We start from the raw sequence: 24897 nt of genomic DNA on the forward strand, positions 1-24897 counted from the left end.
GAAAAATAGATTATGATGTATTAAATAATTTGAGAAGAAACCAGCAAAAATCCAATCACTAGAATGGGAGATATGCAATTTAAAAAATGTAGATAAAGTAGCGCCCAAAATGTGCAAAGTGCCAATTGAGGGTATCTGGTCATGCTGGACCAGGAAAAGGTCACAAGTATAGATGGAGTGTAGGCCAGGCATAGGACCAAGATTGGCCTGCTGATGTCCTTGATATGTCATCTGCAGGGCGTTGCTTTGTGAGGCTTTGTGTCATCCAGCGCTGGTTCAATGAAGCTGTGTGATAAGGCTTTGCACCAATCGGTGTCAATTCTGATAATGCTGGCAGCTCTGCAGTGAGCCTTTGTTGGGCTTTGTGGTGCTCAAATTAGGTTTTGATGAAGCTTGTAGCTGTGCAGCGAGGCTCTGTGGGGCTTCGCACTAAATTCAGTGGAACCTTCAGTTAGGCCAGGAGGAGCTCTCTTTGATACCAGCCCAAGGTTCAGGACCTGGGTAGGCACACCTTGGGGATCAGGAACTCACTCCAGCACCGGCCAGCAGGGCTCAGGCTAGTCCAGATGCCTGTCCAGGCAGGTCCAGTGCACCAGGTCAGCTGAGAAGCTGCAGGGAGGCCTCTGAAGCTTGTTGTGTTCCGGTAGCGTACAACAGGAGTACAGCCACATGACCCTTTGTGTCACTCTGCATGGAAGCAGGTTCAGTCTTCCTTCACAGAGAGCAGGGTAGGCGACGAGTAGCAGGGCACTCCTCTAACAACAGAACCATTCTTCTGTAGTATCCACAGGTCCAGGAGTGTACTGAAGAGTTGGTCCGAGGGTTTACTATTTATACCTGGTGTCAGCTTTGAAGCTGGGGTGGCCAATCTTGCCAACACCTTGTTCCACTTTATGACACTGTCTGGGAGAAATACACAAAGGCCAACTGCCAACTACACCTCATCATGTGACCCAGGACACAAGCTGCAGGCACAAAATGAATAGGGCAAAAAAATACTAAGGGGCCTATTATGATCACGGGCGGATCGCCACCACCGGGCCAGCGGTGGCGATCCGCCCGCCAAATGTCCTTGTGACACCCCCTACCATATTAGTATGGCGAGGGGCACAGCGGAGGACGGGAAGATCGACCGCCCCTTTTCCGACGGTCGGATTGCCGGCCGGCAGGAAAAGGCAGATAATATGGTCCATATTATGATATATACGGAAAAAGGCCTTTCCATGCCGGCGATACCACCACGGAAAGGCAGGCGGTCTTTGGCATTGGGGGCCCGTTGCGGGCCCCCATGGTGTTGGGGGGGTGGCGGGTGCACTTGAGGGGTACCCATGGAACCCTCCTCATTTCCATGCACCAAGTGGCAGGCACCGTGTGATGCCTGCCACGTAGTGCATGGAAATGCTGTGCACACACCTTTCACATTGCGTGTGGGGCTGCAGCCATCAGCTCCACCCACAATGTGAAAGGCCCAGGATGCGCCCGCCAGTGTGGCGGGTGCATCATAATACCAGTGGTGGGACCGCCGCATGTCTGGCGGGCAGTCTCAAACACCGCTATGGTGGCTGGCGGACCAAGTCCGCCCACCATCATAATGGGCCCTAAAAAAGAGAACACACTTAACTTTACAGATACAACAATCCCTTTCAGATACACTACAAACCAAGCGTAACCAAATACATTTTACATGTGCATAAACTTCTTTATAAAAAAGTAAAACTATACAAAAAATGATCTCTCTTGGAATCTATATCATACACACGAATATAAACCATAGCCCTTCACCAATAAAACACAATTTATTTTAAAAATTGAGTGACTAAGTCAAATTAAACCCAATGTAAATGCTTACAGTAATTGCTATAGAGTGAGTACGTATAAATATCTGAAGAACATCATAATCAAAATACACTGAAATATATTTATAAAAGGAATACATCATGCATATAAAACACTACTACCCACAAATTGCAAAAACTGCAAATAATACTTGCAATTCAATAGCAATAGGGCTCCTTGAGAATCCCATTCACCCAATAAAAATCCACAAATGGTTATCCCAACAACACAAAATCCTCAAAATGACAGCATTAAAAATTACTTTTTAAAGCAATTCTCACCTGTAAAATTAAAAGCAGAGAAACACAACAATTGTATCATAACCACAAATATTATTATTTAGATAACTGAGATAGCAAACAAATAATTAACGTTTCATACAGTATAGCTTGCCCATAAAATACATACATTTTAGGATAGAATCAGTAATGAGTATCCTAAAAACCATAAAAAAACTAGTAAACATAAAAAACCGAGCCAACACTATATAAACATAACCCAAAAATCTACAATAAAATATGACTTTTAATACATTAGAATTGACATGCAATCGAAACACAACATTACACCAAACTTGATAACTATGTTCTACAGACTACATGAAACCATGCTATCTGCACCCAGAACACAACTAACTATAATAAAATATGCTTATTAACACTAAACGCAACCCTTAAGGTTCAGAAATAATAATAGATATTAGAAAGTGTTAGCTATAACAATGACACACTGATCACCCTCCATCAATGACTGATCCAAACTCTGTAAGGAGAATAAAATCTGAAACACAGTGGTGCCTTTACAGAGATAGGAATCAAGACAAACCATGCACAGACATCAATGGAAAAATATTGAAAGTTTACCGTTTTATTTTTAAGTGTTCAATACAAAAAATGTACAAAAATGTTGGAATTAAATGCACAAATATGTATTATTATTTTTATAATATAAAAGCACAAAAGTAACGTGAATTATATGCATACATTTTTTTTAATTCTATGCATGATTTAATAATTGCAATGTAAAAAATGTGTGTTAAATAGAGGAACAATATGCATGAAAAATAAACAGCGTTAATACATTGTGTAAAAATATAAACGTTTGAAAAAATGTATACCTTTCAAAAAGTAAATATTATTAATGTTATTACTAAAAATACAAATATTTTCAGCACATTTAGAGTTCTTACCTATATGTTTTTGACATGTTCAAACATATTTCATAATAAGAAAAATGTATAAAAATATTCAAAAAAATAAACAGCACTTGAAAAACAGAAGATAATTAGGAATATTTTTTTTATGTCAGTAAAATACAAATAAAATTGTACATTGTATTTACTCGAAATATTACAGCAGAAATATATACAGTTGTGTTTTTAAGCTTCATAGCCTTACCAGTTCTTCCTGGTTATTGATTAGAGCCAGGGAGGCGTTGTATAAGGAGCAGAAGAGCTGGCTGTCATCCCAAAGTTCCCTTTTCTTCGAAAAGTAGTAACATTTTCTTCCATTATACAGCCAGTCCTCGGGGCAAGGCTGTAAATGCGTTATTACACCACATGATGCACATTTGCCTACAAGCAAAAACGTGTAATTACACTCATTACAGCTGCACCACCATTAGTTACTGTTCCCCTCACTCCTTGCTGGCACATTACCAAAAACAATTACAAACCACGCAACCCTCCACATCCTTCTAATACAGGATTTTACCCATTATGAATTTGAAATACTGTTATTAGTTTCAACACTGAACATAAAACACAAGCTGCAAGTCCACAGAAAAAGGTTGTCAAGCAAATACATATAATAAATAGATGATAAATAATAGATTCAAATTTAGCTTTCAAATAATACATATAATGGGTAATAATGAATAATTTAACAATTTAGCTTTAAAATAACTTTCCCCAGAATGAAGACATAAATGTGAACAAGACTTACAAAATGACACATGCATATAGCCTTATTTACGAGTCTGAACCCCCTTTTCTAATTCAGAAAAAAAGTTGGGTTTAGGTGTGTACATGCATTGACTCACATACATATTTCGATGTAAGTAAATCTACTCCCATGTGTGGATAGTTGGCAGGGATGGGGGTGATCCAGGGCCGAAAGTCTATGTGAGATTGCAACCACCTTGAATTACAAACTACTCTGACCCCAACCTACCATGAAGGTCAGAAATGTATTGATGACTAGCACACAACGCAAATTTATGTGTGTGGGGAGGGAATGGATTTCTGAAGAAGAAAAATTATTCCTGTAAAGAAAAAACTTTGAAAGCTCACTATGTGTACATCACAAAAAAACCTAATGTTCAGACAAAATCTGGGAAACTTTTGTGAATTCAGAAAAAGTTATTTTGCCTCTGTGCAGTGTGCTTAAAGCACAGGTTACTGACTTGTGTAATGATATATCTGTAAGAGACATTAGTTAGTGATAGATTCCTTACCTTAGAATATCCCCAGACGTCAGACTGGATCCGGAAAGTTTTTCGTCAGCATTACCCCTGCGTGTCGGTAGGCGTCGTCATGCGGCTCCGCGTACGTCACTGGCATCGTAGCCGCCGAGATGACGTCGTCAGAGCTACTTAGATGCGCCCACGCGCGCTGACGTCAGTTCTATACACTACTTTTCCATGCCAGTAACGCAGAGCCATGCAAGAGACCGACTACTGGTGCAATATAACCAAGGCCTCGAAAGAGATTACCTGAACCCTAGAGAACAGTTCGCAGAACGGGGAGGATGGGCGGGCGGTAAGGAATCTATCACTAACTAATGTCTCTTACAGATATATCGTTACACAAGTAAGTAACCTGTGCATCTGAAAGAGACAGGTTAGTGATAGATTCCTTACCTTAGAATACATACCCAAGTAATTCCAACCCCGGTGGTAAGTCTGCGAAGTGAGATTACACCAGAAAGTCACGGAGAACCGAATGGCCGAAGAAGCCGTCTCTCCGGACTTGACTGTCAAGGCAATAGTGCTTAGTGAAAGTATGCAGCGAGGCCCAAGTTGCTGCCTGACAGATGTCCTGCAGGGGGACACCGCGTCCCAATGCAGTTGTAGCTGCCGTCCTACTGGTAGAATGTGCGCGCAGCTTTACCAGAGGTTCCTTTTTAGCCAGAGAGGAACAGGATTTAATGCATAGGACAACCCAGCGGGAGATAGTCCGCTTGTGCACAGCCCGGCCTTTCTTGGCACCTGCGTTGCCAAAAAAGAGCTGGTCATCCACCCGGAACGGTTATGTGCGGTTGAGGTAGAATGAAAGCGCACGTTTTGGGTCCAGACAGTGGAGCCTCTCTTTCTCTCTGGGAGGGTGCGGAAAGAAAGGGGGCAGAGTGACAGTTTGCCCCAGATGAAAGGCAGTGAATACTTTGGTAGAAAGGAGGGACGTGGCCGAAGCACAACCTTGTCCGTATGAACCGCCAGGAAAGAAGATTTGCATGAAAGAGCCTGGAGTTCACTCACGCGCCTAGCGGAGGTGATAGCCACCAGGAAGACAGTTGGCAAAGTAAATAATGGTAAAGGACAGTTATGAAGAGGCTCAAAGGGAGCACACATTGAGTATATGAGAACCAGGTTCAAGTCCCAGTTAGGCATCACAAAAGGAATAGGTGGCAAAAGGTGAGTAATGCCTTTGAGAAATCTATGGACAACAGCCTGAAAAAGGCTGAAAGAGCAGAGAGGTAGCCCTTAACAGTGCCCAGAGCAGAGCCCTGCTGGACCAAAGAGAGAAGAAACAAAAGGACCTCAGAAAGAGAGGCAGAAAGGAGGGGTTTACAGCTTATGCTGTGCACCATGCCACAAATTTGTTCCACCGGCAGGCGTATACAGTTTAGGTGAGGGACGCCTAGCTGTCAGAATCACATTACAAACTTTAGGAGGCAAGTCAAATGGAATCAACTGACGCTGCTCGGGTGGAGGACCGTCCCCTGTTGCTGCAACAGAAGATCCTCCCGAAGAAGCAGTCAGATTGGAGGATCCACGCTCATACTGAGTAGCTCGGGACACCAAACTCTTTGAGCCCAGTCCAGTGCCACAAGAATAACTTGGGCCCGGTCGCGTTTGATCTTCTTCAGCACTCTGGGTAGAAGTGGTATAGGCGGAAAGGCGTACAACAGACCGCAACTCCACTCGTGCCGAAAAGCGTCTTGGAAACTCCAACACGCAGAACTGATGACATTGCACATTCTGTTTGGTGGCGAATAGATCTAACCAAGTTTCTCCCCATTGCTGAAAGACACCTTGTGCCACCTCCGAGTGAAGACGCCATTCGTGATCCAAGATGCACCGGCGGCTGAGTTTGTCTGCCCCGGCGTGCACAGAACCTGCAAAGTGTTGAACCACCAGTAGAATGCCCTGGCGGTCCAGCCACGTCCAGAGATGCAGAGCCTCCTGACATAGGGTCCATGACCCCACCTCGCCTCACTAGTTGCAGTACCACATGGCGGTGGTGCTGTCCGAGAACCCCTGCACTACTGTCCTATCGACCGAGGGAAGGAACGATTTGAGTGCAAGCAGGATCGCCGTAAGCTCCAACTGATTGATATGGAGCTCGGACTCCGCTGGAGACCAGAGGCCTCTGATCTCCGCCTCCCCCATATGGCCGCCCCATCCCCAGAGGGACACATCTGTTACCACTGTGTGCTCCGGCTGAGGAAGGAAGAGGGATCTGCCGCTGATGAATGCGCTGTTCTGGAAGATAAACCCGAAATCGCACCGTGTCCAGAGCCGATGAAGAGGAGCTTCTGAGAGGGAGCCAGATGTGACTCCGGCACGTGGAAGGAGAACCCCAGCAAATGCAGGAGGTTGGCCATAGCTTGGAGGTGTGGGACGACTGCTCAGGGCGAGCCCGTCGTCAACAGCCATTACTAGTGATAGGGGAAGACTGAAACCCCTGATATGCGCAGATGAGCTGTGACCACCGCCATCAGTTCTGTGAACACCCGTGGGGCGCCTGTAAGGCCGAAAGGGAGTACGGTGAACTGAAAGCGGGAGCATTTTGAACTTTTTCTTCCAAAGGAAGTAAGTGACGTACCGGAGGCCTAAAAGAGGAAGCAGGCCCTTGTCCTTCTTTGGAATGGTGAAGTAGATGGAACAACCACGACCTACTATCGGCATCGGAACGCGCACAATGGCCCCCACTGACCAAGAGGGCCGGAACGTCCTGCCGGAGAAGCGCCATGTGACCCGCCGACATGCAGTGGTATGGAGGGGGCACGACCAGAGGGGCAGTCCGGAATGGGAGGGAATAGCCCCTTCGGACTGTCTGTAAAACCCAACTGTCCAAATTGATGGTGCACCAGTAGGGGAGGCAATGGCGAATCGTGCCAACCACGGGCCTTTGGTGAAAACCCCTGACTAGGAAGGTCTGGAGGCCATGGTGGCAGGGGTGGTAGCGGACTGACCCGGCCGCTGGCCCCGTGACCCACTTCTGCGCCGAGAGTGCTAGTGCGCAGGCCTGCGGCTTTGAAAGGAACGTGTTTGGGCGCCTAGTCCCTGCCAGGAAAGGAACGAAAGGAAGACCCCGAGGGAGCATTGCGTGGCAGAAAGGCCCAAGGACTAGGCCATTGCTCATGAGTCCCGAAAACGTTCCAACGTGCCATCCGGGTTGTCACCAAAGAGGCGTGTGCCATCAAAGGGCATGTCCAACAAAGCATTCTGGACATCCCCAGAGAAGCCAGTGGCTCTGAGCCAGGCAGAACAGCGGAGCACCACAGTTGTGTAAAGTGCCCTGCCGAGGGAGTCGGCGGTATCAAGGCCACCACGTATAGTAAACGTTGCCGGATCTCCCCCCTCGGTAATTGCTTGGGAGAGTTCCGTCCGAGCGTCCGTCGGACACTGAGGCAGCACCAGTGCCACTGTGTCCCACACAGAGTGGGAGTAGCGGTCCAAAAGGCATGCAGTATGCACTGTCCGCAGTCCCTAAGTGGCAGAGGTAAAACCTTGTTCCCAGACCGCTCAACCCTTTTTTTTTTGGGTACCCTATCCGGAGGTGCGGAAGGGAATACGCTGGGAGAAGCAGAGGCCTGGACAACCAGACTCTCCGGCGTTGGGTGTTATGTGAGAAAACTGGGGTCGCCCGGGGCTGGGCGATGCTGTTGTGCCACACTCCTATCCACAGGAGTACCTGTGGGAGGCGTGGACCAGGCGCCTAGAGGACGTCTGTAAGTGCTTCATTAAAGGGCAGCAGCGGCTCTTTGGAGGAGGCCCCTGGCCGAATCATCTCAGTCAGGAGATTGGTCCTGAGAGACACCGTAGGGAGCTTGAGGTTAAGAGCCTCAGCCGCCCTGCGCAACACCACAGAAAATGTACCATCCTGCTCCGTAGCAACGGAGGAAGGGGACAGTGTATAGGGGTTGTGGCGATAAATCCAGATCGCTCAGACCCTCCACATTGGCATCCTAGTGGGTGCATCCTCACACTGAGCTGCGAGAGGGTCCCCAGACCCCTCCCAGTCTTTGCTGCCGGCTGTCCGCTGTTTGAGAGGACGAGAAGGCCGGGGAAAGGGAGAAAGTTTCCTCTCCCGGCTAGGAATTGGTGGACAATAGGTCAATCCAAGCTTGTCGTAGTCCGGATGTGGAGGCAACGGCGCGGTGTCCGACACCTGGCCCGGAGCCATCGGCGGCGCCGAGGCCAGAGCCAGCGGTGGCACCGAGGCCGGAGCCAGATGGCGGTGCGGAGGCCGGAGCCAGCGGCGGCACCGAGGCTGGAGCCAGGGGCAGCGCCTAGGCCATAGCCAGCGGCAGGGCCGAGGCCGGAGTCATTGGCAGGTCCAAGGCCAGGAGCCAACGGCGCCCCAGGGTATCTTGCCGGCGCTGCCGAGGCCAAACGCGGCAAACAGGGGCAGAACCACCCAACGGTTCCACGGGGCCCAAAGGCGCTCTGGAGGGACCCAAAGGGGCAAATAAATGGCCCATGGCCGATAGGAACACTTGTATTTCTTCCGGAGTCTTCTGGCAAGGGGGTAGGCCGCAGGTAACAACAGAGGTTCCACCGGAGCCGGTCAGGAGTGACCACCCACCCCCTCCACTGCGTCCCATGACCAGTGAGGGGTAGGCGAAAATCGACGCCGTATCTTCGACCTGGTATGGCGCTTCGACTTACCTGACCGATGCCGACGAACGATGCTGTAGGTTCCGCAACTGGCCCCTCGACTGCCCACGGGCACGGGACCTTGAGTGGCGGGGAGCAATTGCCGGGCCTCAAAGAACTGTCGGGAACACTCCCACAAGTCTTCGGCGCCATGGCCCGACAACTGGGGCATGTCTCGGGTGATGGACGTGCCCGAAGCAGAAGAGACACACGACATGCGGGTCCTTCCGTCGACATGCTCCGATGGCAGTCCCTACAGGACTGAGACCCGGGCATCCCTACTGCACCAGAAGTCGAGAACTCGACAAACAAGAGAAACAAGTCTCAGAAAACAAGTCAAAAATATGACTAGGAGTACCGCTCTCTCTTGGATCTGTGCTTGCTGGCGCGGAAAAATAAAGAACTGACGTTAGCGCATGTGGGCGCATCTAAGTAGCTCCAACGACGTCATCTCGGCGGCTATGATGCCAGTGACATACGCGGAGCCGCACGATGACGCCTACCGATGCGCAGGGGTACTGCTGATGAAAAACTGTCCGTATCCATTCTGACGCCTGGGGATATTCTAAGGTAAGGAATCTATCACTAATATAGCGCCAAAAAGCCCAAAGCGCTATTAGGAGTTGTCTTGTGCCGTACCGGGACAAAGTCACAAGTTCAGGCCGATCGCATTGGAACACAGGCCAACTACAGGGAACCAGTTAGGCCAGCTGAACAAAGTCCCCTAAATCCTGGTTGTGGAATGTTGTGTGGAACCTTGTCAAAGATGCGTTGAACAGAAGAGGCAATGTGTCAGTTCCAAGATGTGACGGGGCTGTAGTGTGATGTCCCAATGCATAGTCGTCAAGAATCCTGTCAACGGGGCTTGTGATGTGAAGTCCAATGTCGAGGATGAGAGCACAGCCAAGGCAATGCGTTGGTTCCGATAAGTGATGAAGCTGCAATGCAGGGTTTCAGTGTCGTCGGCCAGGCAGCCACGATCAGGGATGCGAAGAGCTTGCACCAGGAAAAGCATTGCACAATGGCGGTTCCGAAGGTGATGCATTGGTGCCAAGATGCAGCAGCAATACAAGACATGTGACTGGTCCAATACACGCAACAGCGATGATGCATCGGTTCTGCTCAGGGATGTGTCGCTAAGCATAGACGATATGTAAACTCCACTGGCAAGCACCTTAAGCCCACTTCCAAGGGTCCAGGACAGGGGTGGCATCACTTGGCAGAGTAGACTAACAGATGGCAGGGTCCAGGTGCAGGGGTTGGAAATCTGTTATGTCCCTGAGTCTTCAGATCAGGAGACCAGCCAACTAGCCCTTGCAGTCACTCTGGGTTCTGGGGTGAAGTGATGCAGGTTCAGTCCTTCTCACCCAGGTAGGAGGGCAGCAGGACCATCACAACTGCAGTCCAGCAAAGTGGCAGTCCTTCAGCAGCACAGCAGTCTTTCTTCCTGGCCGAGAATCCACAGGTCCAGAGGTCTACTGTCTTGATGGTGTCTGAGGTCCAGTACTTATACCCAGTGGTGCCTTTGAAATGGGGGAGACTTCAAAGAAAGGTGCCAGCCCTATCAGCCCTGGCTCCAGACTAACTACAGGGGGTCAGCAACCCTTTGTGGGAACATGGCACAGCCTATTCAGTTGTAAGTCAGGCTGGGTCCAGCTCTTCCCTCCCATCCTGTCCGGATTTCCCACTAAATCACATCAAAGATCCCATTGTGTGTGTTTAGGAGGTATACACAAACCAAATCTGCCAACTACACCCAGTCCTGTGAAAACGGACAGGCTGCAGGCACCAAATGGCTAACGCCAGAAAATGCCAACTTTCTAAAAGTGGCATTTTCAAAACTGTGATAGTGCAGAAATTCGTATCCTACATGGGATACCAGTTAGGAGGGCAATGTAACTGCTTGTAGTAAGCACTTAAATATTATTCAGTGTTTTGGTAAAACTAGATGTTAGAAGAAATGTGAACAAAATAATGTGCCCTTGTGAAATTAACATGATTCAATGTGAAGCTTAGCAAATGATTCATAGAATTGTACTGAAAACATGAACGATGTAACACACTTATATAGGGCTCATTAGTGGTGTGGCACATTAACATTTTAAATGTATTTTAAATGTTTCTTAGGTTAATGATGTAGTTGAAGGAATATGCTACTTACCAGTATGCATCTGTTCTTGGCATGTAGAGCTGCAGATCTACACACTTTTGCATAGATCGCCATCTGGTGTTGGGCCCGGATGTTTGCAGTTTGTTTTTCCTCTTGGAAAGTCTTTGGAAGTCACGAGGTCGGTGACTCCTCCCTTGGTTCGTATTGCGCATGGGCTTCGGCTCCATCCTCAGATTGTTTTTCGCCAACAGGGAAAGATGGAGCGTAGTAATAATACTGAAGAAACCCATGTGTGTTGTATCTAAATACGATAGACTGGAACAGATACAGGCAGCCGGGGAGACGGGTGGGCGTGTGTAGATCTGCAGCTCTACATGCCAAGAACAGATGCATACTGGTAAGTAGCATATTCCGTTCGAGGCATATGAGCTGCAGATTACACACTTTTGCATAGACTATATAGCAGTTCCCAACCTTAGCGGCGACCACCGGTATCTGTTGCAGTGGTTTGAAATAGTGTTTTTAGTACAGCCTGGCCCACACTAGCTTGTTGCTTGGTTTGCACATCTACACAGTAATGTTTAGTGAAAGTGTGCGGTGTTGACCATGTAGCTGCCTTGCAGATATCATCTAATGGGATGTTCCCTAGAAAAGCCAAAGAAGTCCCTATCTTTCTTGTAGAGTGGGCTTTAGGGGGAACAGATAGCGTGCGTTTTGCTTTGTGGTAGCAAATCTGTATGCATTTTACAATCCACCTAGCTATCCCTGATTTAGAGATGGGGTTGCCTTTATGAGGTGGAGAGAAAGAGACAAACAGTTGCTTTGTCTTTCTGAAAGGTTGTGTTCTCTGGATATAGTAAAGCAAGGCCCTTTTAACATCCAGTGTGTGTAGAGCCCTTTCTGCAACAGTTTGAGGTTGCGAGAAGAAAACCGGTAATTCTACCGATTGGTTTAGATGAAAGGGTGAGATGACTTTGGGTAGGAATTTTGGGTTGGTACGGAGGACAACCTTGTTGGGGTGCATTTGAAGAAAAGGTTCTTGTATAGTAAGTGCTTGTATCTCACTGACCCTTCTAAGGGAGGTGATGGCTACAAGGAAAGCTGTTTTCCATGTGAGGAATTGCAGTTCGCATTTATGCAGAGGTTTGAAAGGCTGTCCCATTAGCCCTGTGAGAACTATATTTAAGTTCCACACAGGTGAGGGTGGCAGTCTGGGGGGAATTATTAGTTTTAGGCCTTCCATGAAGGTTTTAATGGCAGGCACTCAGAAAAGTGATAGGTGCTGTCTGTTTTGTAGGTAAGCGGCAATTGCTGCGAGGTGTAGCCGAATGGATGTATATGCTAGGTTACATCTTTGTAGATGGAGTAAGTAGCATATGATATGCTGTATGGATGCGTCTAGAGGGTTGATTGTGTTGTTATGGCAATAAACAACAAATCTTTTCCACTTGGCAGCGTAGCAGGCTCTAGTGGTAGGGCGTCTAGCTTCTCTGATGACGTTCATACAGTCAGGGGGAAGGTTAAGGTATCCAAATTCTAGGATCTCAGGAGCCAGATCGCAAGGTTGCGCTGAGCTGGGTCCAGGTGTCTGATCTCTCCATGGTTCTGGGTTAGGAGGCATGGTGAGAAGTGCAACTTTTGGTGTGGCACTACCGAAAGTTCCAGCAGCGTGGTGTACCACGGTTGTCTGGCCCATGTTGGAGCTACTAGAATCAATGTGAGCGAGTGCTGTTGTAGCTTTCGCACCACTAATGGAATTAGTGGGAGAGGTGGAAAGGCGTACGCAAATTTGCGTGACCAGTTCATCCATATCGCATTGCCTTTGGACAATGGGTGTGGGTACCTGGCGGCGAAGCTTGGGCATTTTTTGTTTTCGTGGGTGGCGAATAGGTCTATCTGTGGATGCCCCCACACGGGTGAAGAACCTGCGGGTGAAGTTCCCACTCGTGGATCTGCTGCGTCTGTCTGCTGAGCAGATCTGCCATGGTGTTTTGGACTCCTGGGACATGCTGGGCTAGGAGAAAGATTTTGTGTGGAATTGCCCATCTCCATATGCTCTGTGCTAGTTGAGAGAGCTGTGGAGAGTGTGTGCCGCCTTGTTTTTGAATGTAGTACATGGCGGTCATGTTGTCTGTGCGAATAAGGACTGCCTTGCCTAAAATCTGTGTGTGAAAGGATTTTAGGGCTAGAAAGATTGCCAGTAACTCCAGATGGTTGATGTGGTGTAACTTTTGTTGCGGCGTCCAGGCGCCCTGCACTGTGAGGTGTAGTAGATGAGCTCCCCAGCCAGAGAGCGATACGTCTGTTGTCAGGATTATTTGTGGAACCGGGTCCAGGAACGGTCGACCTCTGGAAAGATTTGTGGTGTTCCACCACTGCAGAGAGCGATGGGTGCGACTGTCTACCAACACCAGATCTGTCAGTTGCCACTGGGCCTGGTTCCATTGGCGCGCTAAGCACTCTTGGAGTGGATGCATCTGGAGTCTTGCATGAGGCACTATGAAAATGCAAGAGGCCATCATCCCTATCAGTTGCATAAACACTCTTGCTGGGAGGGAGTGTTGAAGTATGAATTTCTGACGCAAAGCCTGAATGCTTGCAATCCTGGCCGGATTGGGGTAGGATATGGCTTTTGAGGTGTCTATGGTGGTACCGAGGTGTTGCTTTATGTGGGATGGTGTTAGCTGGGACTTTTGGTGGTTCACCGTGAAGCCTAGTTGGTGAAGTAGTTGGATTGTAGTGGCGGTGTGGTGTACACATTGGTTGCAGGACGCGGCTTTTATCAGCCAGTCGTCCGAATATGGGAAGACGTGAATGTGCTGTCTTCTGAGATGTGCCGCCACTACCGCTAGGCACTTGGTGAATAACCTTGGTGCTGTTGTGACCCCGAATGGGAGCACCTTGAACTGGTAGTGTTGCCCGTCCACTACTGATCTGAGGTACTTTCTGTGGGCATGGTGTACCGGAATGTGAAAGTATGCGTCTTTCAAGTCCAGTGTGGTGAGAAAGTTGTTCTGGGAGAGGAGCGGAAGTACCTGCTGAAGTGTTACCGTGTGAAAATGGTCCGAATGTATGTATGTGTTTAGAGGCCGGAGATCTAAGATAGGTCGTAGAGTCTCGTCTCTTTTTGGTATCAGAAAATATAGGGAGTAGACCCCTACATTTTGCTGATCGGGGGGGACCTGTTCTATCGCCTGTTTTTGTAGGAGGCAGATTACCTCCTGTTTTAGTAACGTGGAATGTTCTTGTGACAATGGGCGTTGCCTGGGTGGAATGTTGGGGGGGGTTAAATGTGAGTTCTAGGCAGTACCCTGAACGAATAATTTGGGTCACCCATCTGTCTGATGTGATGGACTCCCAGACGTGAATGAAATTTTGTAGTCTGCCCCCGACCGGAGTGGGATGGTCTGGCGGGAGCAGGGGAAAGTCATTAGGTAGGCGGTGTGGCAGAGCGGGCGGTATTTGTTTTGCCTCTGCCTTTATTGTTATTGCCTCTATAGCCGCCTCTTTGATAACCCCTTGTGAAGGTGGACTGAGGAGGGGATTTGTAGGACGTGGACGCACTATCTGAGGAGTAGCCTCTGCCCGTGCCCCGAAAGGAAGAGCGGCGAAAGGAGCGCCTAGGAGGGTGTGACTGTAGGGCTCCCATAGATTTCGCCGTATCTGTGTCTTTCTTCATCTTCTCGAGGGCCTCATCTACCTTTGGACCGAATAAATGTTGTTGATCAAATGGATGGTTTAATATGGAGGCTTGTACCTCAGGTTTAAAGCCTGAAACTCTCAACCAAGCGTGGCGACGGAGGAGGACACTAGTGTTAATGGCCCTGGAGGCTGTGTCTGCTGCGTCTAAGGCACAGCGTATAGAGGTGTTAGTTATAGTCTTACCCTCTTGAATTAATTCATTGGCACTATTTTTGTATTTTTCTGGGAGATGGTGCATGATGGTTTCCAGTTCATCATAATGCGCTCTGTCGTATCTGGCCAATAGCGCTTGAGTGTTGGCGGTATGCCATATATTGGCTGCCTGGGACGCAGTGCGTTTTCCTGCCGCGTCGAGGAGCTTTGACTCTTTGTCAGGCGGTGGTGCTTCGCCTGACGCCTGGGAATTTGATCTCTTCCTTGCAGTGGATACCACTAGGGAATCCAGTGGCGCTGGCCCCTTGATGTAGGCAGGATCTGTGGGGGCAGCTTTATACTTCTTCTCTATGCGTGGGTTGAGGACCCTAGCCCTGACTGGGTCTTTAAAAACCTCTGGCGCATGTTTTATTACCCCTTTGAGCATAGGTAGTATAGAAGTAGACCTATGTGCAGTGTCAAAGGTGTCTAGGAGGAAATCTTCCTCTACTGGGTCAGTGTGTAGCTCTACCCCGTGGTAATGTGCCGCCCTCTGAAGTAGGTGGTGAAAACCTAATGAGTCTTCTGGTGGAGATGGCCTGGATGGATAAAGGTCATCTTGTGGGACATCTGGAATGTCTGGATTATTATAATCATCCCATGGGTCTGGGGATCCTGTAGGGGTGGGGTCTTGTGGCACATCTGCTGGGTCGTAGTATGGGTACTCCTGATCATCATGGTCTGGAGACGGGGTTGGAGAGCGATGAGGCAGGGGTGGAGAAGGCGGAGGGGGCGGAGGTGGAGAGGGTGGAGGAGGTGGGAAAGACACTCTGAAAGGGGAGGTAGCACAGTCTTTCCTCTTTGGAGGAGGAGCTGGTTTGTCCAAATGTCTCTTTTTAGAAGACAGTGCCAAATGTCCAGTTTTTGGATCCTTGGTAAGTGTCTTTTGCAAAGGATCCAGTGTAAATAGTTCTTGCAACACTGGCTGTTCGGTCGGCGCCGAAGTTTTCGGGGCCGATGGCTTTTTAGGCTTGTCTGTGCCGTGCTTTTTTGGAACCTCCGATTTTTGGGTCGGTGCCGAGACAGGCTTCGGCGCCGGAGTGTCGGTGCCGAGGGTCTTATGATGTTTGGTCGGCACCGAGAGGCTGGGTTTCGACACTGAGGGCTTTGGTGCGGAGGTCGGTGTCGAGGTAGAGGCCAATCTTTTCTTCGGTGCCGAAGTGTGTTTATCGGCACCGCTGGCAGGCTGGCTCGAGCCCGAGCCGCCGGAAGACTTATTAGGCTTCTTCACTGGGCCCGAAGGTGGGGTGTTCGAAGCAGTGTCTTTGGTCTTGCCTAGGTCCGGAGGCGAAGGCGTGACCGAAGCCTTTTTGGGTGTCGGCGTGGGTGTGGGAGGGGGTATTTTACTCACGACCCTCTGCGCCGGGGTGATGTCCTCCACATCCGAGTCGTTGGCTTCGGAAGCACTGACTAGGTCCTCTTCGGTGTGCTGCTGTCCCGGAGTTTCGACGTCGTCCCCGAAGATGTCGACTGGAATGGAAGTCGAGGAGTGCGCCATTTTTCGTCTGGCTCTACGATCTCGAATAGTCTTTTTGGATCTAAAAGACTTGCAGGCGGGACAGTCTCGAGTCTCGTGTTCAGGGGAGAGGCAGAGGTTGCATACCTCATGAAGATCGGTGTGGGGGAATTTGGACCTACATCGAGGGCACTTCTTGAATGGAGTTCTTTCCATCAGCCGGGACCGGAGCCTGGATAGGCCCGAAGGCCGCCGTCGATGACTGGAATCGAAGGTGTGTCGAAGAAGAAGGTGATTGAGGAGATCAGGATCTGAACAATACTGCGGAGAGCGAGGATTCCGCTTCGATCGTCGAACTGGAATGTTCGGAACCGGAGCGCGAAGTATTACATCCGAGGCCGATGGCGGAAAAAAACAATCTGAGGATGGAGCCAAAGCCCATGCGCAATACGAACCAAGGGAGGCGTCACCGACCTCGTGACTTCCAAAGACTTTCCAAGAGGAAAAACAAACTGCAAACATCCGGGCCCAACACCAGATGGCGATCTATGCAAAAGTGGGTAATCTGCAGCTCTTATGCCTCGAACATAAACTTATTAGTATACTTTAGTGAACGCTCCTACTGAACATGCCAAAGGTATTATGGAAATGTTAAACGTAAATAACATGGTGCCTTCATTATTTTAGCCTACGTTCTAGGACTGAATCTACAGTACATTTTGAATGTTCTCGTTTCTGAAATTAATGCTTAGATTCTCATGTGAGTTCAAAGAATGTTATTTGTTCCCATGTTTTGCATTGCAGGTGGACAAACGCTTGTTAGTGAAGATTAAGGGTATTGTTCCATTAAATAGTTGAAGAATGAAGGAGTTACAGTTAGCTTGGCCTGGCGAAGATAAGGTGGAGGGAGGTGTGTTCACACGGAAGAAGGAGAAAAGACCAAGGACGAACTATTGCAGAGGGAAGTAAATATAGAAGGCCGTGAAAGGAATCATGGAAAATGTTGTGGCTGAGCCTACTGTACAGTACGTGTGAGAAAAGCATTATGGGAAATTTGCAGAATACAACTTTGAGTATGTGATGCCTTGCAGAGAGGGACAGATACCCCATTCCTCTTTGCCTTCCTGACAGAGAGCTCCTGAGTGCTAGTGTGCTCCATAACAGCTTGTGGCTTCATGCTGCAGACCCACTTGATGGTGGAGTGAATTCTTTGGAAGACTCTAACTACTGTCACCTTTCCTCTCTCGAACCTTTTGTTTATATACTAATTAGGGATGCCACTTCTAGAATTAGAATAGGGATAGATAGAATTAAATGCTCTACACCCATGAAGTGCCGACGCAGGGGAACCTTAACTTTTGCTTTTCTGATTTCATGCATAATAGTCATTGAACTTGTTGTTCTTTTCTTTCTGCTTCTCTTCAGGAGATTTGGATTCCTTCTGTTTCCTATGTATTTTTATACTCATGCTGAAATTCTTGTATGTCCAGCTATTTTTGAATTTGTAATAACCTTCAAATGATTGTTGAGTTATTGTATGGCTATACTGAGTTACACTGTATCTTGAATTGATTTATGAAATCTTTACACTTTCATACTGCTAAAAAGAACCATTGGAAAATCGACGTTGGAGGAGAACTGAACGAATGGGCCCAGGCCCTTACAGTCGCAGTTTAAAATCTGACTTCACCATACGTTTGGATTTTAATTTGTGATTTCAGAGACACCAAACTTGAACCAGTCTTAGCTTCCCTTTTGGAAATTACATTTATAAAATGAAAAAAAGGCAATCCCAATGTTATCCTATAGGAGACATATGCCTTGCAGTAATGAAGTGCCACTGTAAGAGTTTTTCACTAACAGGACATATAATACTTAAAAGTACATATCCTGATTTTTACATACATTGCAACCTGCCCTCTGGGCTGTCCAGGGCCCACCCTAGGGGTGACATATGTATTACCAAGCATTTGCAATGCAATCGATCTCGCATTTTTAAGAGTTATAGCTATTGGCGTTGTATTGTAAATATTTTTTACTTGTGTGTTTTGGAGTGGAGTGGATGTATGTGATGGCAATTGTGTGTTTCACAATGAATCTAAAAAGAAGAGCAGAACAAAGGCTAAGTGCAAAGTCTATCCACATAATTTCAAAGCAATGTTTAACATAAGGGACGCAAAGACTGTAAAACCAAAGAAGACAGCTTGGAAAACAAACCAAGATCAACTGTTTACAAAGCATGAACATCGGTAAACAAATTCTGCAGAAAACTGTGTGTGACGGGAAAACTACCATATCACTATGAAAAACAACATATTGCATTCACTATACCAGCTGAATTAATGGTTTTAAATACAGCTGCCTTAAAATAATTACATCTTAAATTGTATTTGAACATAGTTTTAATCGAGCACTTAATAAGCTTAGAGTAAACAATATTATGTTTGGTGTTCAAGCAAAGGAAGCTTCCCCGTTGTATCTTCTAAAACGTCAAGTACCATAATGCTATTTAACAATAAAACCTGTGAAGAACTTATGATAAAGTACTAAGGTTGGCAAATAAACCTTTAAAGACAAATAAAGCATGCCTATTTTCGCTAAAACTAAATGTGCAACCACTTCCACTCAACTCAAAGGAATACATAAAACAACCAAAAGATTTAGGTGCATATTATCAAGAAACAGCGTTAACATTATCGCCGCTTTAGCGACAGAAAACTACCGCTAGAATTCCCATAGAAGCCCATGTTCTGGTGTTAACATGGGCTTCTATTGGAATTCTCTGTGGCATATTATCAAGCCCATTATCGCCGCTTTAGCGGCAGTTTTCTGCCACTGAAGCAGCGATAATGTTAACGCCATGCTTGATAATATGCCCCCAAATGCTTCACAACAATGAAACAACACCCTGACTTTCACTAATTACTTATGCATTTATTTAGAAAAGAAGAGAAGGTCACACAATTCAGAAAAGCAACAATGAAAATGCCACGTCTGCCCATGCGCAGCACGTTTTCTCCAGACAGGTGTTGTGAAGGCTTAAATTCTCTCTTTATTCCAAGGCGATTATATATCTCTTGCCCAATCAAATTATTATTTTTCCAAAAACACTAATTAGTACATCTAGTGACATCCGTAATATTTCAAGTGACTCTGTTACTCTTGGTCAATCGATTTGCTCTCTCTATCAACCCGCAGAACTGCGCCTCTCAGTGGTGAGAACGGAAACTGCTTTATTGGAAGGCTCAGTGTCATGCACATGGCCATTTGCGCTATGCGGGTGCTTCCATATCAACCACACAGGTGGCAATCTCGTGGGCTCACTTACTTAGAAAAGGCGCCCATCAGTTTGGCCGACAGTCGATTATATCTTCCTCACTGTAAGTATATCTCACGCATATGTTTTGACTGTCTCCCACTATTGGCTGATGTGCAGACTGAAAAGCAATGAGAATTGAAAGAAAGCTGTGAAAGCGGCATCCGTAACTTAGGTGCAAGCAGAATGTTTGTCAGCACCTCCTGACCAAGATGAGATTATCTTCAAGAGGAAAGCTCAAGAGCATAACCCCAGTAGGATGCCCTTGGAAGAATCCACATATCTGTCCCACATCTTTCTGTGAAAGGAAAATGTCCGGGGAATGCCACTGCTGTGCTAGGAAAGTCCCAGGCTTCGAAGGCGCGTGCTGGCTGCACCCAGCTGCCAGGATTTCCCTACACCAATAACAACAGGCATCAACAACAACGCCAGGGCTCATTGAAAACGCTGTCAAGCACAGCTGGGATAGCGATGACATAAACGCAGTGAGAAAGCTCTTGGCATGCAGTCCCGGGAACTCATGCTATTGGTGCATTTAGTGCATTTTAAAGACAAGCATCGTGACACCGACGCTTTACTTTTAATGTTAAAAGTAAAGCGCGGGTGCCGCGATTATAGGAAAAGTAAAGAAATAGATGTTTTTTTCTATTTCTTTACTTTTGGTATAATCGCGGCACCTGCGCTTTACTTATAACATCAAAAGTTAAGCGGGTGTGCCGCGATTATACCAAAAGTAAAGAAAAAAAGCGGCACTGAAAGCGATCGCGTCGCGATCGCTATTGTCAACAACTAGTGGTGCGCGTGCACCACAGAGGGGTGGGGGGGAGGGAGCGCGGCAGGGAGGCGAAAGCGCGCTGCTGCGCGTGCTGGCCACCATCGGGAATGGGCGTTTCAAAGGCGGGACAATGTCTCGCCTTTGCCCAATCGCGTGCTGTTTCTTTTTAAAAAAAGAGACGCAATAGCCAATTCCTAATGGCAAAAACCTGATCACACGCACGAGAGTGTGGTCAGCTTTCAAAACCCCAGACAAAAGGGCTCTCGCTCTGTGCGAGCAGTGCTACGCACTGTAACGCAGGCGCGAGCCCTAAAAAGGAAGGTTTGAGCTAGCAAAAGGATCATTTTGGTAGGACAAAATGGCAATTCAGACTGCACACACAGGATTTGCAATGTCAGGCCTGAGGCATGGTTAGAGGGGCTACTTAAGTAGGGGGTAAATTTAGTGCTGGAGACTTCCTTCCTGTACGGACCACTCTGTCATGGGCATGGTCCCCCCTGCAGTACTGACTGCCTTTCAGCCAGTGATAGGGATACCGGAGAGCAGTGTATGAGCTTTCACAGAAGACCTCACTTCCCTAAAGATGCAGGGAGGAGCTGGGCCCTTTAAAACAAACCACTACAATGCGGACAGTATCATGTGTGCAGTGAGGTCAGAAACTAGGGGGGTGGAGTAAATTCCAACTCACTCATGCACATGGTTTGTTTTACAAGCGACAAACCATGTTTGGTACATAGAGCTGAATTTAAACTCATAAAGGTATTTAATTGAGTGTAATATTATGCAGGTTTAAATACAGGTAGAAGGCATTGGATAGCTGAGATGCCCTTCAAAGTTTGAGAAACGCCATACATGTGCACATTTGCTTAAAAGCAGATAACACTCAGTTATTGGAACATCCATGAGGTTTTTGTTAGAGCACAAAGAAAATTACTTACTTAACTGGTACTGAAAGCTATAGATAGTTAAGAGACATTACCATAGGAAACCAGATGTATCTGGCATTTTCTGGGCCAGCGACAGGGCCATACATATCTGTGTAGCTCCTATGCACAAGGGGCTATGTTTTTAATGGACCTTGAGCTCTATGGACAAGGTTAAGCTATGGGAGAGCAGTTTGTGTTCTCTCAAAGCCTCACAAAGCACTTCATTCGAAAAGAAGTGTCTTTGCAAGTCACATCAAAACCAAAGCTGACAGTCCTGTTAGGTCCAGTAAGCAAGATGGTTTTCAGGATCTGGGGTGAGCTCAGGAATGAACCCAATTTGGTAACTCGACCCAGGGTAAGAACCATCAGTGTGGGTTCTGGGCCGCCACCTATGATTAGTAAAGTTTTGTAAGTAGGATTTTGGAATCACTGAATTATTTTTAGCAAGTTATTTGAACAGGATGTTTTCTGCTTTAATCCTTAATAAACGTTGTTGTCACTTCTTAAAAATGTTTGCGTAAGACATTCAGGAGAGTCTGTGATGCCTTTGAGACTCCTTTATTTTGGAGAGATAATGGGGTTTGAGGAAGGTAAAGACTTACAGATGTTTGAGCCATGAAGTTTACATCACGCCTGGGGCAGCAGTTGTGCTGATGGGATGTGTTTGCATTGTAATCACCTACACATGAAAGGACACGCATTGCTTGGGTACTAGCGCATACCAAAGGGTGGTCCATAATTTTCAAAACGTACTGTGTGACTTGCAATGACCAGCCTGAATATATGTGAGGTGGACACACACATGTGTGACCTATAAGCTGAGGAGACAAGTAAGAGAGACATGACCCTTCAGAAGGAGCAAAGTCTCAATATCCAAGCCGCCCCCAGGGGCTTGATGTACTGTAGTCTATAGTCCACCAGTTGTCACACTGTTCTAAAACATGTATTTAAGGCCTGGTCCTTCTACTGCAAGAGGAAAATACTTACTTTGCTGAAGCAGCGCTGCGAGGACGATGACCACCACAACCAGAAGAAACAAGGCGATGCAAGCGGCTATGAGACACGGGAAGACACAAGGCCTGCAAGAGAGGAGCAGGAGCAAGGTTTTACAACAGGTTTGTATGGGGGGGTTACAGAACGGGTCACAGCAGTGGTTCTCTAGTGAGCTCGATGTGCAAGGTTTTACAACAGGTTTGTATGGGGGGGGTTACAGAACGGTTCACAGCAGTGGTCCTCTAGTGAGCTCGATGTGCAAGGTTTTAGAACAGGTTTGTATGGGGGGGTTACAGAACGGTTCACAGCAGTGGTCCTCTAGTGAGCTCGATGTGCAAGGTTTTAGAACAGGTTTGTATGGGGGGGGTTACAGAACTGGTTCACAGCAGTGGTTCTCTAGTGAGCTCGATGTGCAAGGTTTTAGAACAGGTTTGTATGGGGGGGGTTACAGAACGGGTCACAGCAGTGGTCCTCTAGTGAGCTCGATGTGCAAGGTTTTACAACAGGTTTGTATGGGGGAGTTACAGAACGGGTCACAGCAGTGGTCCTCTAGTGAGCTCGATGTGCAAGGTTTTACAACAGGTTTGTATGGGGGGGGTTACAGAACGGGTCACAGCAGTGGTTCTCTAGTGAGCTCGATGTGCAAGGTTTTACAACAGGTTTGTATGGGGGGGGTTACAGAACGGGTTCACAGCAGTGGTTCTCTAGTGAGCTCGATGTGCAAGGTTTTACAACAGGTTTGTATAGGGGGGGGTTACAGAACGGTTCACAGCAGTGGTTCTCTAGTGAGCTCGATGTGCAAGGTTTTACAACAGGTTTGTATGGGGGGTTACAGAACGGTTCACAGCAGTGGTCCTCTAGTGAGCTCGATGTGCAAGGTTTTACAACAGGGTTGTATGGGGGTGGGTTACAGAACGGGTTCACAGCAGTGGTTCTCTAGTGAGCTCGATGTGCAAGGTTTTACAACAGGTTTGTATGGGGGGTGGGTTACAGAACGGTTCACAGCAGTGGTTCTCTAGTGAGCTCGATGTGCAAGGTTTTACAACAGGTTTGTATGGGGGGGTTACAGAACGGTTCACAGCAGTGGTCCTCTAGTGAGCTCGATGTGCAAGGTTTTAGAACAGGTTTGTATGGGGGGGTTACAGAACGGTTCACAGCAGTGGTCCTCTAGTGAGCTCGATGTGCAAGGTTTTAGAACAGGTTTGTATGGGGGGGGTTACAGAACGGGTTCACAGCAGTGGTTCTCTAGTGAGCTCGATGTGCAAGGTTTTAGAACAGGTTTGTATGGGGGGGGTTACAGAACGGGTCACAGCAGTGGTCCTCTAGTGAGCTCGATGTGCAAGGTTTTATAACAGGTTTGTATGGGGGAGTTACAGAACGGGTCACAGCAGTGGTCCTCTAGTGAGCTCGATGTGCAAGGTTTTACAACAGGTTTGTATGGGGGGGGTTACAGAACGGGTCACAGCAGTGGTTCTCTAGTGAGCTCGATGTGCAAGGTTTTACAACAGGTTTGTATGGGGGGGGTTACAGAACGGTTCACAGCAGTGGTTCTCTAGTGAGCTCGATGTGCAAGGTTTTACAACAGGTTTGTATGGGGGGTTACAGAACGGTTCACAGCAGTGGTCCTCTAGTGAGCTCGATGTGCAAGGTTTTACAACAGGGTTGTATGGGGGTGGGTTACAGAACGGGTTCACAGCAGTGGTTCTCTAGTGAGCTCGATGTGCAAGGTTTTACAACAGGTTTGTATGGGGGGTGGGTTACAGAACGGTTCACAGCAGTGGTTCTCTAGTGAGCTCGATGTGCAAGGTTTTACAACAGGTTTGTATGGGGGGGGTTACAGAACGGTTCACAGCAGTGGTACTCTAGTGAGCTCGATGTGCAAGGTTTTACAACAGGTTTGTATGGGGGGTTACAGAACGGGTCACAGCAGTGGTTCTCTAGTGAGCTCGATGTGCAAGGTTTTACAACAGGTTTGCATGGGGGGGTTACAGAACGGGTTCACAGCAGTGGTTCTCTAGTGAGCTCGATGTGCAAGGTTTTAGAACAGGTTTGTATGGGGGGGGTTACAGAACGGTTCACAGCAGTGGTCCTCTAGTGAGCTCGATGTGCAAGGTTTTACAACAGGTTTGTATGGGGGGGGTTACAGAACGGGTCACAGCAGTGGTCCTCTAGTGAGCTCGATGTGCAAGGTTTTACAACAGGTTTGTATGGGGGGGGTTACAGAACGGGTCACAGCAGTGGTTCTCTAGTGAGCTCGATGTGCAAGGTTTTACAACAGGTTTGTATGGGGGGTTTACAGAACGGGTCACAGCAGTGGTTCTCTAGTGAGCTCGATGTGCAAGGTTTTAGAACAGGTTTGTATGGGGGGTTACAGAATGGTTCACAGCAGTGGTCCTCTAGTGAGCTCGATGTGCAAGGTTTTAGAACAGGTTTGTATGGGGGGGGTTACAGAACGGTTCACAGCAGTGGTCCTCTAGTGAGCTCGATGTG

At 47.6% G+C, this 24897-nt stretch overlaps 1 protein-coding gene across 2 annotated transcripts in view; it reads right to left on the reverse strand.

The window, feature by feature from the left end:
• The window catches only part of LOC146830170 (uncharacterized), a 356937-nt gene that overhangs the window by 35307 nt on the left and 296733 nt on the right, over positions 1-24897 (reverse strand). For both annotated transcript variants that reach the window (XM_085604414.1, XM_085604413.1), the window contains 2 exons: positions 22402-22493; positions 3234-3409 (listed from right to left, as the gene is read on the reverse strand). In XM_085604414.1, the coding sequence (XP_085460540.1) occupies positions 3234-3409; positions 22402-22493 (268 nt within the window). The remainder of the gene's footprint in view (positions 1-3233; positions 3410-22401; positions 22494-24897) is intronic.

The sequence above is a fragment of the Triturus cristatus genome, chromosome 5_1 (genome assembly GCF_964204655.1).
Source record: "Triturus cristatus chromosome 5_1, aTriCri1.1, whole genome shotgun sequence".
NCBI lineage: Eukaryota > Metazoa > Chordata > Amphibia > Caudata > Salamandridae > Triturus > Triturus cristatus.